The sequence below is a fragment of the Giraffa tippelskirchi genome, chromosome 12, assembly GCF_054371585.1.
Source record: "Giraffa tippelskirchi isolate mGirTip1 chromosome 12, T2T-mGirTip1v1.2.pri, whole genome shotgun sequence".
Taxonomy (NCBI): Eukaryota; Metazoa; Chordata; class Mammalia; order Artiodactyla; family Giraffidae; genus Giraffa; species Giraffa tippelskirchi.
In genome coordinates this window covers 35,539,175-35,556,385 of record NC_137286.1, presented here as the reverse complement: position 1 = coordinate 35,556,385, position 17,211 = coordinate 35,539,175, and the positions used below count along the sequence as shown (strand labels likewise).

The 17,211-nt window shown below is 34.6% G+C and overlaps 1 protein-coding gene across 30 annotated transcripts in view; it reads right to left on the bottom strand.

The window, feature by feature from the left end:
• SCAPER (S-phase cyclin A associated protein in the ER) overlaps positions 1-17,211 on the bottom strand; it is a 407,833-nt gene that overhangs the window by 254,606 nt on the left and 136,016 nt on the right. For all 30 annotated transcript variants that reach the window (XM_081549564.1, XM_081549573.1, XM_081549582.1 and 27 more), the window contains 3 exons: positions 16,847-16,928; positions 13,865-14,017; positions 13,195-13,302 (listed from right to left, as the gene is read on the bottom strand). In XM_081549564.1, coding sequence (XP_081405690.1) covers positions 13,195-13,302; positions 13,865-14,017; positions 16,847-16,928 — 343 coding nt within the window. The remainder of the gene's footprint in view (positions 1-13,194; positions 13,303-13,864; positions 14,018-16,846; positions 16,929-17,211) is intronic.

Genomic DNA, 17,211 nt, shown 5'->3' with positions numbered 1-17,211 from the left:
TACAGTTTCTACAGGCTCATTTGTACTACAGAAAGAATAGATATAACTATGTAAAAATACACTCATCTTTTGGTATCTACTCACAATCCCAATTATTACGCCACAGGCACAAGGAAAAGCAAAGTATGCACTTTGGGATGCAGTGTGTCTCAAGTGTGTCTATGACTCATTTTCAAAATGTGAATTATCAGGACCAAAAATCATCTGAAGGCCTCTGCATAGCCTTCTTTCTTATAAGAATTAAAAAAAACACAACTTCTACCCTTATGGAATCCTGCTCAGTGCAAGCACTACTCTACTACTAACAAGTCAGAAATGAGTGTTCATTGGCCATTCTATTTGACACTGCTAATTCTACATATGCATAGTAAGAGACACTGTTTTTCCTTAGGAATAGAAAAGCAAATTGGTGCCATGGAAATGCCATGGAAATGGCACTAAACTGTGAGTCAAGAGAACTATAGCAGGATAAATTCTAAACTGTGAGTCAAGAGAACTATAGCAGGATAAATTCTACCACTCACGGCTAAGACACTTCTGTGAGACTCAGTTTCCTCACTAGTAAAATAAAAGCATTAGACAAAAAATTCTAAAGCCCCCCATTTTCTAACATCCTAAAAATCAATGTATATGTATAGTTGATTCACTTTGTTGTACAGCAGAAACACAACACTGTAAAACAATTACACTCCAATTAAAAAATAATAAAATAAAATAAATCAATGTCTCAAGTCCAAAATCTAATTAAGTATGGCTAACTCCACACACACACACACACACACACACATTTAAATGTAGTTTTAAAGTCATAATTGTGACTTCTTATTTAAACATTACTGTAATATGAAATATTAGCAATGTATATAAGGAAACTAATATCTATACAGATGATCTCATCAAAGTTTATACCCTTCTTATTCTTTTAATTACCTTTTATGGCATACTAGACCAAAGCACTGGCCTTTCTAACATAATTTACTATAGTCAACGAAATAATTCATAATGAAGTTTATGACCTTGATATTCTATCAGACTCCTCCTAAAGGTTCTTTATTTTTTAAAAGAGACAGGAAAAAATTAAGCTATAGATAGGTTCATGATCTTCGGGAAACAATGTCAAAGTTCTAAAGATAGTTGATGAGCAAGAAAATATAAATGACACACATAGGATTTTATGAAAGTATAATTTTAGAGCTCTCTCCAGTGTTATACCTCACAATAAATACATTTCGTAAAATATGCTACACTGAAGAAAACAACCTGCTTCCCATTATTTAAAAATACTGTAATACAGAACTGAGAATTTTTAAGGATATTACTCTTTCTAGATCAAAAGATTTAAATATGTCTTCTCTGAATAAAAAGAACCACAGTTTCATTACAGTAATACAAAAGTATTTTTACTTGAAAATCAAAACTGTTTCTTTATAGAAATCCAATGTCATGCTCAAAAGGCATATTTCTCTGGAGCCAAAAGTTTACTTTCAAGAGCAGGATGGGAATAAAAAAGAGAGCAGGGTGGATGCCAAGTTACAAATCTAAATAGATGAGAAATTAATGCAAGGGTTTTCAACATTTTGTTTGGAAAAACATTTTTCTCTCAACCTCATCCTGTACTTTCTCAACTTTGTAATCTAAAATCCAATGATATTAGTCAATTTCAGAAACAAATAGTGTTTTCTCTTAAATTCTTAAAATATTATGAGGCACTCCACTCTTTTAAGCCTGCCTGGGACAACAACAAGTAAGATAAATACAAGGCACTTTACACTACTTCCTCACTGTCTTCTACAAAAACTGGGCAACTGTGCGGGCCCAGAAGGTAGGAGCTTGGTTTCTCGCTTCTTTAGAGAATGATGGTAAGAAAAATGAGAGGTGAAGAACAGATGGCAGACTGGGGAAATAAAGGTGTTTGGGAAGGGAAGAAGAAGAAGGAAAATCAGGAGAAAAAGGAGAAGCAGCTGAAAGAAGGGAAGAAATAAAAACATACTCAACTACAAACAACATGGCATTTTGAGACAGCACTTTACCTACCATATATCTTGAATATCACCCTCACAGACACAGTATATTGAAATTAATAAATGACAGGTTAGCTCATTAACATTTAGTTTGAAAGTGAAAAAGTGAAAGCGTCAGTCACTCAGTTGTTTCCAACTCCTTGCAACCCTGTGGACCGTAGCCAGCCAGGCTCCTCTGTCCATGGGATTCTCTAGGCAAGAATACTGGAGAGGGTGGCCATTCCCTTCTCCAGGGGATCTTCTCGACCTAAGGGCTGAACAAGGGTCTTCTGCATTTTACACAGATTCTTCACCATCTGAGCCATCAGGGAAGCCCATCATTCAGTTTATTAACATTTAATTCAATACGAAATGTGCCAAGGGCTTATGCTAACAGCTTAGTTAGAGAGCCAGAATTTTACTATGAATAAGACTGAAAGAATATATAGAAAACTATTATTTTGGCTGATACCACTCTTCCATAAAGCCATTCCAGCAGGTTATCCCCCAGAAAGATTTCAGAGGAAAGCTGATTTATAATTACTGACCTGTTGGATGGCACTAGCCATATCAAAGTATCTATAATTATCATCTAAACACAATTCAAAAGTGAAAGCACCATATACAAGAATTAGTTCACTCGTATTTAAATAAGTGTGTTTAGAGATTCATGAAACTATGAAATTTATCAGAGATAAAATAAAATGAAGAGATAGGCTCAAGTGACATTTATTTCTGCTTCCCTGGCACCTGGACTAGTGCAGAGTGCACAAGCAGGTGCTGAAGAAATGCTTTAAAAAAAGTTTGAGAGTTCCATTATATTTAAACAAAATTTTAAATTTAGTCAAACAGTAAATTTAAGAAAATCTAAAATGTAATGCCTTTTTAAAAAAAATCAAAATAATGCCCTTGTGGCAGCACCATTTTGAAAAATTAAACACATTCAACAATGACAACCTATAAAACTTGATAGGCTATTTTAATACTACAAAAGATTCAACTCTTCCCAGGTCCCTTTCTACAGGGGTAGGATACACTTATGTTTTTATCTATTACAATCTGTGTATTATGTTGTTTGAAGTGACGGATAAGAAAACTGAAGCTAATGAAATACTGTGAAACAGACACCATGTAAAAGAGAAAGGCCACCTTGTGACAGATGATAGTCCACCATCTGTCCCCTGCCCCTCAGTGACAATCACAAATACCCCATCAGTCTTCTGGCAGGTGGAGATGATAAATGAGGTAAAGACTTCTTGTTCAGATTCTGATGTTCCTTTCTGATCTAATCTGAGGTTTAACAGATGACTCAAAGAAAAGCCCAGAGTTCAACAAGCTTATTAATTTATCATGCTGTGAAGATGGGGAGAGGTCTGAGCTCAATACTACAGCAGGGAATGGTTCAGTTGTATTGAACCAAGGCTTATCATGAAAGATGTCTTTGCAGAATTCTAAGGTTTCATATACAGCAAGTTAGATTAGTATCAAGCCTCATCCTTAGAAATCATTTAAATAATATTCTAGTAACAATATTACCATCGAACACAAATAATATCACCCTTTCAATACAAAATCAGAGACAATGTTCATAGTGTCAGACCTCCCAGTTGGGTGGTTTTCACAGCCTGTGGTGACAAGGGCTTAAGAGAGTAGGCAGTCTCATATCACAGTCAACAGCACCAGAATAAACATTCCCTTTATGTCTATTAACGTTTAAATGTTTAACAAAAGGATGCATGCAAAAATATAAATATTTGGTTAAAGAAAAAAGATAGAAAAGAACTATTACTTTAACACTGCATAAGAAAGAAAGCTGGAATCGCTATGCTAATATTACACAAGGTAACAGAGTATTATTAGAAATAAAAGTCATTTGATAATAAAAAGGGGTCAATTAATCAAGTGGACATAACAATGATTAACATTTATGAACCTAATAACAAAGCTTTGAACTATATGAAGCAAAAACTGATTGAATGGTCAAAAGAAATGGAAAAAGTAACAATTAAAATAAAAGATTCCATATCCCTCTCTCAAAAATTGACAGAACAGAAGTAGGCAGAAAATCAGGAAAGATATAGCAGATGAAGCAACTTTTTGAGGTGACTATTATTTTACTATTTTGATCATGGGTTATGAATATGCCAAAACTTATTGAACTGTAAACTTAAAGTTAGTGCATTTTAAAGTGTAACAGTTATACCTCAAAGTGCCTTAAAACAGCAGGAAATTTCCAATTTGTATTAATCTATAATATCGAATAGAAAAGAGTTAAGTCCAAAGAAATTACATACAGCATGGTACTTTTTTATAGAGCCAAAAACCACTAAAATAAAAGCATATTTTTTTAGTAATAGATCTAGATGCAAAAATAAAACTATAAAGGGGAGTGAAGAGGAAGAATATACAAGGACATCAAAAATCTAACCAAAACTAGGCTTGCCATAATAATATGATACAAAAAAAAAAAAATCTAGGAAGCATTACATAAGAAATAAAGATGTTTGATATTCTTTAAAGGTATAATTGATCAGTAAGATGCTGCTGCCGCTAAGTCGCTTTAGTCGTGTCCGACTCTGTGCGACCCCATAGACAGCAGCCCACCAGGCTCCTTCGTCCCTGGGATTCTCCAGGCAAGAATACTGGAGTGGGTTGCCATTTCCTTCTCCAGTGCATGAAGGTGAAAAGTGAAAGTGAAGTCGCTCAGTCGTGTCTGACTCTTCCCAACCCCATGGGCTGTAGCCTACCAGGCTCCTCCGTTCATGGGGTTTCCCAGGCATGAGTACTGGAGTGGGGTGCCATTGCCTTCTCCGTCAGTAAGGTGAAAAATGTATAAATAATTATAACCATGACAGTAAACTCCAGGATACATATATTGCAAAAATTGACTTTAAGAATACAAGGAAGCATGAATAAATAATAATAGCATACTGGCAGTCTTCATTTTTAAGAAAACGGTATGAATGAGCACAAAAACAGGTTTTAAAAAGGAATATTTGCATAACAATGACCAAATGTGATATGTATATACACAAAGAGAAAAAATGTTATTAAAATTTTACAGTGTATGAAGATATAAAGAAAATCAATAAATTTCCCAAAGTAGAACCTATATAAGCCATAATCAATGACCATAATGAAATAAAAGTTGAAATTAAAAACAAAAAGTAGTGCTCATTTTTGGCATCATAGTCCCTATGCAAAATATCTAACAGTCATATTCATGAATCACTTCATACTTTTAAATACACACAAGCATTCATACAAAAGACATTATTACCACTCTAATTTGTAACCTTGGAAATATCTTTGTTTAAAAGAAGAACTGAAATTCAAAATACCTGTAAAATTCAATAATTATTTAGAAACAAAATAAGCCCAGCAAGAAAGCTTAAGGTTTAAATAAAGAAAACTATGTACTTTACTAAATGATCAGTTCAGTCTCTCAGTCGTGTCCGACTTTTTGCGACCTCATGGACTGCAGCACGCTAGGCTTCTTTGTCCATCACCAACTCCCAGAGCTTGCTCAAACTCATGTCCATCGAGTCAGTGATGCCATCTAACCATCTCATCCTCTGGCATCCCTTTCTCCTGCCTTCAATCTTTCCCAGCATCAGGGTCTTTTCCAATGAGTCAGTTCTTTGCATCAGGTGGCCAAAGTATTAAATGCTATATACATACAAATATAATAGATGAGTAGACAAACATGTGGCTGGATGGAAAGAAAGAATTTTTAAAAGTATTGAGTTTGTTACAATATTGTTTCTGTTTTATGTTTTGGTTTTTTGGCTGTGAGGCATGTGGGATTCTAGCTCCATGACCAGAGATCCAACCTATGCCGCTTGCATTGGAAAGTGAAATTTTAACCACTGCACCACAAGGGAATTTCCTAGAAAGAATATTTAAAAGATGTCTACTCTTACCTTGATGCAATCTTAATCAAACCACAAACAAGATGTTCTTAACAAGTTAACAGCAAAGGTTATGTAGAAATTGAAAAGCGGAGGGAAAACCAAGGCAATTTTTGAAAAAAGAATAATGAAGAACTAACTGACCACAGTAAGAGGAGAAGCAAAAGACAGCAAATGATATCTACTCAGTTCTTTGGAGAAAATAATTATAAAACTGCAAATCTCTACCTAGTCAAAATTAAACAAAGACTTCAAATAAAGATTATTTCTATTTTATGCAACCTATCCTGGACTACAAAAAAAAGAAATAGGATAAACTAGCCAGTTTATATTATGAAGCTAATATAATCTTGAGAAAGGAAAATCTAAATTAAATATCAGCAAAACAAATTCAATTATATATCTTTAAATCAAGACCAAGTAAGCTTAATATTAGAAAAGTCATTACTGTAATATATCACATCAAAAAAATTAAAGGAAAATGTGACCTTTCCAAAAGATCAAGAAAAAATTTCAATAAAAATTAATACCTACTTATTTTTTAATATCTTACAAAACCAAGGAACTTCTTTACCTTGATTAGAGCCATTTATGAAAACTTATAAATTGTTTTTTTAAAAAAACCCTCCAAATCAGAAAATAAACAGAATTTTTTTTAAAAAGTCTTAATTTTATTCAGCATAAAATGCCAAGTCACTGAACTAGTTATTGGCATAAATCTAAGGTTACTTTGTACCCCAAATCTTATAGTATGGTTAGAATAGGTAACACCCTAGCAAAAGTCAATTATACATGCTTTAATTCATTTGTTCTACAATACCCAAAGAGCTAAAAAGCCAACCTGAAATTAAGAATACATCACCTACCTGACCAAATCTCAAAGTGGCACTAAATGGAATCCAGTATTTTGCTTTTTATAATGGCATCAAAGGTTATTGCAACAATTTAAAAGAATAAAGAACTAAGGATGTAACTTGCCAAAATACCCAACTTCACTATTGTGGTCTTTTATGCTTGCAGACACATTCATTTATCTAATTTTAATCTTGAACCAAAAGAACAAAAATGTGTCGAGAGCAACATGGACACATCTCTGTTGTTCTATTTCTTCTTTAATTTTTAAAAATGCTTTTCCTTTTATCAAAGTTACCCAATACACATAATTAACACAGTCAATAGTTCAAAGAAAGTAATTTCCTACTGGTCTCCCCACTTCTTTCTCAAATCCAGAGGCAATGATTTTAGCTCATTAGTTTATCTTTTTTCCTTTATACTAATATATTTTGTGTTGCTATTTCTACATTTTTCAATTTTAGGATTAGCTATTGACTTCATTGCGGAACATGAGGATTTAAGCCCTATTCCTGAACCTGGAACTATCACCACACTTTGAATCTCATGTTTTCCCCTATAATTCCAAATATAAAGAAAAAAAAGAAGTGTCATTACCTAATTATCTAGGAAGCAGGAATATGAGGTTTACTACATTACTTTCTGATGCTAAAATACTTCATGACTTAAAAAAAATATTTTTTTTTGAGAGAGAGGACTAAATTACAGGACTGTGAAAATTCTGTTTTATAGCTTTGTGATTTTCCTGATACTTCAGATGTGTCTATTCTTCCAAATGCAAGAGAAGCCAAGTTGACAGAATAATTATTACTAAAACACAGTAACTTTGATCAGAGATAGATAGGCATTCCCTGCTCCTCTATAAATAACTACTTTGGAACTAAAACATTGGCCACAGAATTTCAGATAAAGAACCTAATTAGGTGTTGATTAAAATAAAAGCTTTCCCCAAATGCCCTTAGTTCTTAGGTGGTAGAAGCCAGTAGGTATGCCATGAGCCAGAATGGAGGCTATGGTAAAGTCTCAGAGAAATGAAGGCAGAGAGACCTCAGGGGTGGCCTGATGAGCAAGAGATAAATAAATGGCTCATGCTCCACTAGAACACTGTCCAAGTGGAAAGAAAAGATTAGCAATTCACTAGCTACCCTTTAGGATCGGTGGCCATGAGTACACTAAGTAACCAGGTAAACTAGGAACTCATACTGGAAATCAGAAAAGAGAAGATACTATGTAGTAAGATCCCAACTTTTCCCCCTAACATGGGGTTACATAAGCCATACTCTTACTCTGATATACACAGATGCCATTTTAAGGAGACAAGCAAGAGGATGGGGACTGAGGATTGTTATAAAAGAGGCTGGGTACTAACTATGGAAACTATTTAAATTACTGGATCAAACTAAGATTTAAACAAATTGATTGTCTACTTAAAATTTCTTCCTTGAATCAATGAAGAAGACTGAATCAGCTATAGATAGCTATGTATTCCCTGCACATATCAGGTATAATGGAGTGCATTTACTACCATAAGAATTCTAAAGGTTAGAGGAAATACACACATTAACAATCAGCTATATGTATGTGTGAATTATATATATAAACAACTATAAAAAATTTCCCATCCTATTAAAGAGAAAATGAAAGCAATGGAAACTATGTCGTATAAGAAACAGTAGATGCTTTTTACATCATTTCTCAAACATATATAATTGTACTTATTGAGGTATAGGGGGACAATGAAGGTCCTTTCTAAATGAGTTGTAGGTTTTTTAATTTGACTTGATTTGCTGTTGAAGGGCAGATGTTTTCCTAAACATGATTATAAAAAGAGGTAATAGCAAATACTTGTGCTTTGTAGAAACACAAGTATTTACTATCATTTCTCAGACTGCCATCAATTCTGGGAGACATCTACTACATCTTCCACATCAATCACGGGCACATTGGAGCCAAAGAGACTGGCTTATATTCCATTAAATACAATGGTATCTTTCTATTTTCACTACCTCAAATGTTTATTCAATCACCTATCTAGTATAGTTCACCAAGAAGAAATATTAATTTAGGAATTGTAAAATCACACTTGATTGTAAACATCCAATAAATTATAATTAAGATCCTTCATAAAAGTTCTTTTCATATTTTCCATTAATTAAATGAAAATAAACTATTATTATCTCTCTATGTGAATACACGAGTTGACAAACAAGTGCAATTTATATGCTTTTAAAGCCAAGGAGTCTCACAAACACAGAAATACATAAATTAAAAAAAGTTTTAAAATCTTTTTAATTTCACTGTCTTTACAGAATTAAATGTACTTTATATAAGTCCTGCAAAAACCACTATCATCTTCTTCAGAGAATGTGAAAACAGGACTACAAAAGAAATCAGAGTTTTATGAAAACTAATACTTTACCATTTCTCTAGTATTGTTTTAAAAAATTAAATTTTGGAATATATTTAAACTAGTACCAGTTTCTTTGTCCTTTAGAAATCATGGTCTTTAAACATTTGGATTCTAAGATAATGAAAGAGAAAAAAATTGAACATATAGTAGCTTTTTTTTGTGAAGTCTCAAGAAACACAAGAAAAATTTCCTGGTCAAATTACAATAAAAACCCAAAACATTAAGCCTTTCTTGCTGGGCAGCTACCTATTATGTTTAACAGGCTTAAAACAAAATGTGTCAGAGATCAAGAGTAAGTTATCTGATATGTCAAGTGCATAAGGTCAAAGGTCCAATTTTATTAGGTCAGAGGTGGTATAAATAAAATCTTATATGTCAAAGAAGAAGGGTCACAGATAAGGTATATATAATATAAAGACATCACAGATGACAAGTAATAACTTTAAGTAGAACAAGTATGTTTACTATAGTTACCCTCACTGATTAAAAATGAAATGTGTGTATGAGTAAGTATAAAATGGCCTTTATATATCATGTAAGTCATATGCACACTTGGTTTGAGGGAAAAGGGGCTATTACCAAAAATAACTACATGAATGAAGTGAAAACTTAAAGAAAATTTAAAACTTCTAAACTGAAACAGTACACAAAATGAATATATCAATCAAACCTCAAACCACAACAGCTAAACATCAAACTATGCTTTAGTAGCTACAAAAGTTATATAATACTATACATTTTTCTTCCAAAGTAAATGCATGAATTAAATATCCCTTCCCTTTCTATTTTTCTCAATGAGATAAAAACACATAAAATTTAGATTTCAGTTTACATAGTAGCAGTGCTGCACAAAATTTTCGAATAGTTTTTGGAAAATTAAATGGAATATTTAGCTTTTTTATTAAGAGAACTTAATTACAAATAATTTTTATAAGTGGAAGATTTTCTTTCAAAGAGACTAAGTAAATTCTAATTAATGGGGCTTCCCTGGTGGCTCAGTGTTGAAGAATCCACCTGCCAATGCAGGAGATATGGATTCAATCCATCGCCCAGGAAGATCCCACATGGCGTGGAGCAACTTAGCCCATATACTCTACAGTCCAGAAGCTGCAACAAGAGAGGCCACTGCAATGAGAAGCCTGCAATGACAGGTAGCCCTCGCTCACTGCAACTACAGAAAAGCCCATGCAGCAAAGAAGACCCAGCAGAACCAAAAAAAAAAAAAAATTAATTAACGAAAACAATTTAGGATTTTTTTAAAGTGGAACACATATTCACATGACTCTAGTTATAAACAGCAAAGTTAAGTAGAGAATGGGGACAACCACATGAATGATTCAAGTAAAAACATTCCATAATACTCGAAATACTCAATTTGAGTAAAAGGTAAAAAATTATTTTTGGTAAACTAAACAGATGATTAGTTTCTTTTTTTATTTCACCTTTATTATTTGGTACTTGAAGCCATTCTGTATAACCTTACAGTTCAACTTATTTCAATAAGTTTTTCTTAAATGCCTTTCTATGCAACAAGCATTATGTCAAAGGATATACAGAAATTAAACATTTAAAGACTTCCAATTTCAGCCACAGTGAACTGGCTTATACTGGACTAACCTTCCAACTCCAAAAGTTGCAAAAAATATACAAAAGATCTACTTGAAGTCATTAAAAACAGCGAACAAAGCCAGAACTTGAAATCATGATCCCTAAAAAGAAGGGAAGCACAGGAGGTGAGCTCCACATTCACTCCGGATTTTGCCCTAAGTGTTTATGCCAATTTTTGGCATGAGAGAACAGTGAAAGCTGAAAGTGGCAGTCTTACTGAGCTGAGGAGACAGAATTTGGTTTAGAGCTGTCAAAATAGTTGGAACTCAAGGGGCAAAAATCCTTAGAAGGAATGAGTCAAATTAACCGTGTGTCATTTCTCCTCAAACATTGGTCATATCAGAAACTTAGAAACCAGCAGCTCTGTTCCTCCTACCTAGGTAAGATTTTTTAAGAACCAACCAAAAGGGACTTCCCTGGCGGTCCAAAGGTTGAAGAGTCCAACTTCCAATGCCGGGGACACGGCTTCAGTCCCTGGTCCGTTGGGGAACTGCTGGGGACTACCCAGGCCCGTGCCACAACTGCTCAGCCCATGCACCACAACTAGAGAGCCTGTGCGCCGCAACCACTGAGTCTGCAGGCTCTAGAGCCCATGTGCCACCACTAGAGAGAAGCCCATGCACAACAGCAAAGGATTCCACAAGCCGATATGAAGATCCGGCCCGCCACAACTGAGACCCAGACACAGCCAAATATATATTAAAAAAAAAAACAACACAAAATTACTCCTGCTTCCTGACAGTATCCAATCCAGAGCAAAGTCTCATGTCATTGAATACTCTCTTCTATCCATATTACCTAAGCAAAAACCCAATTCCTATAATAAGTCCATTCCAACACCTTATTGAGAAACTCTACAACTTCCCACAGTGTGCACTTTCTCTTTTTGTAACAAATGAATAAACCCAATTCTACTCAACTGTAGATGTGATCCTGAAGGTCTTTGTCTGGAAGGCACTGACGAAAAGCTAAGAAAAAGAATGATCTATAGCTTCACATAAACACTAGGGATCGATCTCAGACTTAAGGATAAGTTAAAGAAGCCCAAGCACAAAAGGTATATACTGTATGATATCATTTATATGAAGTTAAAGAACAGGTAAGACTATCTGACGGCAGTCAGAGACGAGTTACCTTTGGGGGGGTGGGGGGGAACGACTGAGACGGGGGATGAAGGAGCCTTCCAGGATTCAAGAAACAATTTATGTGCTGACATGAGTGAAACAAATGTAAAAATTCATTGAGTTATATACTTTAAATCTGTGTGTTCTATTAATATATACCATAATTTAAAAAAAAGTTAAACATATATTTTCACTTTTTTAAGTTAAGCACCTACACACAAGTACTGCCCTCACAGAACCATAATAACTTTTCCTGGATATCTTAAGAGATACCTGAAAAACATGAATTTCTCATCTTGGGTACCTTGAGAAATTTGCTTAGTACATACAGAACCAACAAATTAAGAAATTAGTAGTATCATCCATATCTCAATAACAGTCGAATTAAAACATTTATAAAAATACTTGTACAAATCTAAATTCCATGTTAACAGTAATCATAGGTAGATAAATAATGCATTTCCAAAAATTCCTATGTACTGTATTGATACAAAATTATCGATTTCTATGATTTTTATATAGTTAGCTATTTTCTAAGAAACATCGAGTATCACTGAACTCTTAAACTATTGAAATATCAAAATATCATAAATCATTTATTAATCTTTTTCTTTTTTTATTGGAGTATAATTTTTTTACAGTGTTGTGTTAGTTTCTGCTGTACAACAAAGCGAATCAACTATATGTATACATATATCCCCTCCCTCATGAACCTCTGTCCCACCTGACCCCAACCCCACCCCCTAGGTCATCACAGAGCACCAAGTTGAGCTTCCAGGGCTATACAGCAGGTTCCCACTAAGCTATCTATTTTACACATGGTAGTGTATATATCCATAAACCCTTTTATGCACTGAAATTATATAAACAGTATTAAATTCTTATTTCTATGTTTCTTATTAATATAAATACTAAAATAAAGATATTTGTATACTATATTGTTGTTGTTTAGTCGCTAAGTCATGTACAACTTCTTTGTGATCCCATGGACTATAGCCCGCCAGGTTCCTTCTGTCCATGAGATTTTCCAGGCAAGAATACTGGAAAGGGTTGCCATTTTCGTCTCCAGGGAATCTTCCCGACTCAGGTATCAAACCCATGTCCCCTGCATTGGCAGGCAGATTCTTTACCACTGAGCTACCAGGGAAGCCCACACTGTATTGTAGTAGTTACTAAATATAGCTTTAGATAATCACAGAGATACATACAAACATGGATTTCTTCGTAATAGAAGAGAATATAGAAGGGACTCAATAAAATACATGTAAATGAACCAAAGCAAAGCTTACCACTTCTTCATCTGAAAGTTCACGCCCTTGGATGCTGCTATTTTCTCTCACAGCTTGCTGGTGTTTTTTTCCTTTAATGTGACTAAAAAGATACACCTCTGAAGAGATCTAAAAGCAATGTAATGAACACTTAATTATATCTTATTTTAAATATTATACATTCTATCTAGTATACTATATGCAACTTGCAATCACTCTAGGATTTATATATTAGTCTTAAAAATATTTTCTTTAGAATACAATTCTAAGACTCCTCTAGAAGACAGATGATAAAAAAGGCATGTCATCAAAGCCAACCTTAACAGGATATCAATTTCTTCTAAGTATAAAGGTGCAAGTCTCAGCACTGAAAAATGGTGCTTTACTTTTGTGGTCCTAATATCCCAAAATATTGACCTAGGTATCATTAGGCTAAAATATCATTAGTATCATTAGGTAAACATCCATTTGAGCAGCAACTATGCTTTGGTCCTTCGCATTGCTACTCCTAAATGCTGATACTGTTTCTATACTATCTATACTTACTTTGCATAAAAATCATTAAAGAAATTCATGGTACTCAGCACATGCCTTGTATGACTTTTAAGACTGGAGAATATATATCCATAGTTTAATAAACTTTAGTAATAAACTGTAACGTCTCATCACAACACTGATACTGACAACCTACCATGACATTGCAGAGAGAACACTGCTTCTTTCTTTCATAAGGGGTTAATTTGGGGGCATAATCAGTATTTGCATGTCGTCCACTGCTTAACTCAGCAGCTTTTTCTTTTCTTTGTTCAATCTGTTCCATGTGTCTTCTAATGCTTTCATCATGCTGTAAAGGAAATCAAAGTGTAAAAATATAGAAATTTATTCATTACACTGAGAACTCGAAAAAGCAGTATTTCTATTAAACTTTCTAAAATAATAGAATGTCTTAATTCAATATTGGACGCTGATGATAAGAATTTAAATAAAGCCCTGTATCATCCCCTACATGCATAGTAACATTTTCTAAAGGGTACTCCATGGAATTACACTGTGGGTTATTAATGAGCATTTTGCAGAAGACCTTCTGTGGTCAAATAACTTTGGAAAATAGTAAGTTAAAGCTACTTACTGGCTCTAGGCTTGTCACTCCACGCTGATGTAATAAACCTAGCTTATACTTAGCAACATTTTACACACCTTTTTGACGATAACATACATGAGAAGAACTTCGTGGAACATACTATGGGAAATGTTGCCCCACCATAAAGACCAAGCTTATCCTCAGCAGAAAAGGCCCATCATGACACAGACCTCTAACTACAACATCTCCAATAACTTCCCAGAAAACAAAAAAAAAAAACAAACCCCAAAACACTATCTCAGACTTTCGACTTCGTACTCATATTTTATATGGCTCGGTGCCATTCCACCCATCTACTTATTCAACTCAGCTTTCTTTCAAGATTCAGCTCAGAAATTATCCTCTAAAATTATTTTCCTGACTTCTGAAACCCTTTATGTTAGCTTACGTGTTTTCCTCCTCTGTATTTTCATGACACTCCATGATTACCTTTATCCATGTAGAAGTTATCTGCTTAGCATCTGAATCTCACACTAGATTACGAGTTTCTTGAAACTTAGAACTGTGTCTTACTCATCTCTGTATCCCCATGCCTACCACCAGATTCAATAAGTATTTGCTGCATTAGATTTAAATCAATGATAAAGTTCTAGGACAATACAAACAGTAATATAGGATCCTCTACTCTATGGAATTTACTACCCTTGTGAAACGCCAACATGTAAATTATGACATAATGTAAAATCTTCACACTGCTAGAATCTACCAATGGCAAAGACTTTCTAGAAAATCATCATCTTATCTTTCTAGAAAATCATCAGCTTATCATCATCTCCCAAGCTATAGCTTGAATAATCATATTTATGCAATTCATAAGCATTGAAATAATATTTTAATTTATTTCTAAATTATTCAGTTCAGTTCAGTCGCTCAGTCGTGTCCGACTCTTTGCAACCCCATGAATTGCAGCACACCAGGCCTCTCTGTCCATCACCAACTCCCAGAGTCTACCCAAACCCATGTCCATCAAGACGGCGATGCCATCCAACCATCTCATCCTCTGTTGTCCCCTTCTCCTCCTGCCCCCAATCCTACCCAGCATTAGGGTGTTTTCCAGTGAGTCAACTCTTCGCATGAGGTGGCCGAAGTATTGGAGTTTCAGCTTCAACATCAGAACTTCCAATGAACACCCAGGATTGATCTCTTTTAGGATGGATTGATTGGATCTCCTTGCAGTCCAAGGGACTCTCAAGAGTCTTCTCCAACACCACAGTTCAAAACCATCAATTCTTCGGCGCTCAGCTTTCTTCACCGTCCAACTCTCACATCCATACATGACCACTGGAAAAACCATAGCCTTGACTAGACGGACTTTTGTCGGCAAAGTAATGTCTCTGCTTTTAAATATGCTATCTAGGTTGGCCATAACCTTCCTTCCAAGGAGCAAGCGTCTTTTAATTTCATGGCTGCAGTCACCATCAGCAGTGATTCTGGAGCCCAAAAAAATAAAGTCTGACACTGTTTCCACTGTTTCCCCATCTATTTCCCATGAAGTGATGGGACCAGATGCCATGATCTTAGTTTTCTGAACGTTGAGCCTTAAGCCAACTTTTTCACTCTCCTCTTTCACCTTCATCAAGAGGCTCTTTACTTCTTCTTCACTTTCTGCCATAAGGGTGGTGTCATCCGCATATCTGAGGTTATTGATATTTCTCCCGGCAATCTTGATTCCAGCTTGTGTTTCTTCCAGCCCAGCGTTTCTCGTGATGTACTCTGCATAGAAGTTAAATAAGCAGGGTGACAATATACAGCCTTGACGTACTCCTTTTCCTATTTGGAACCAGTCTGTTGTTCCATGTCCAGTTCTAACTGTTGCTTCCTGACCTGCATACAGGTTTCTCAAGAGACAGGTCAGATGGTCTGGTATTCCCATCTTTTCAGAATTTTCCACAGTTTATTGTGATCCACACAGTCAAAGGCTTTGGCATAGTCAATAAAGCAGAAATAGATGTTTTTCTGGAACTCTCTTGCTTTTTCGATGATCCAGCGGATATTGGCAATTTGATCTCTGGTTCCTCTGCCTTTTCTAAAACCAGCTTGAACATCTGGAAGTTCATGAGTCACGTATTGCTGAAGCCTGGCTTGGAGAAGTTTGAGCATTACTTTACTAGCATGTGAGATGAGTGAAATTGTACAGTAGTTTGAGCATTCTTTGGCATTGCCTTTCTTTGGGATTGGAACGAAAATTGACCTTTTCCAGTCCTGTGGCCACTGCTGAGTTTTCTAAATTATTAGAGGTCTATAAATATTAAAAGTTTAATAGTAATGTCCTCGAGTCATTAACAAATTACTTAGTAAAATCAAGAAATGCTAAAATTCTTTACATTTTTCCCTCAATTGCTTTATCTTATTAAAATAATTTGTTTTCAGATAGTTGAGTTGGAAATGATCATAGACAAACTACATAACTCCAAAAATTAGTAACACAAATTAATTCAATTTTTATACAATTAATTAAAAAGAAAAAATATTAATCTCATGCTACATTAAAACAGCTCTAAAATTTCAAAGTAAAATATATAATATTCCTACCTTGAGTTGTATTTTTTTCTGTAGCTCTTCCATAGCTTCTTGTTGAGCAGCTGTGAGTGCTGCCAACCGTTCTTCCCTGTCTCTGTAAGAAGACAGTAAAAATTATAAACTCAATGCTTACAGTAACAAATTTCATGAGATTAAAAAGATACAATTAGGACACATAGGCGTATGTATTTAAGAGCTTTTAAAATTATTTTTTCACAGTGCCTACTAAGTCTTGGATATATTATTGCACATTAAACATTTGGGAAGCAACAGACATTGTTAGTTATACAAATATTAGGTTGATGAAAAAGTAATTGTGGCTTTGGAACGTCAATTTTAAATAATTATAACTAGGCGCAAACACATCTTTATTAATC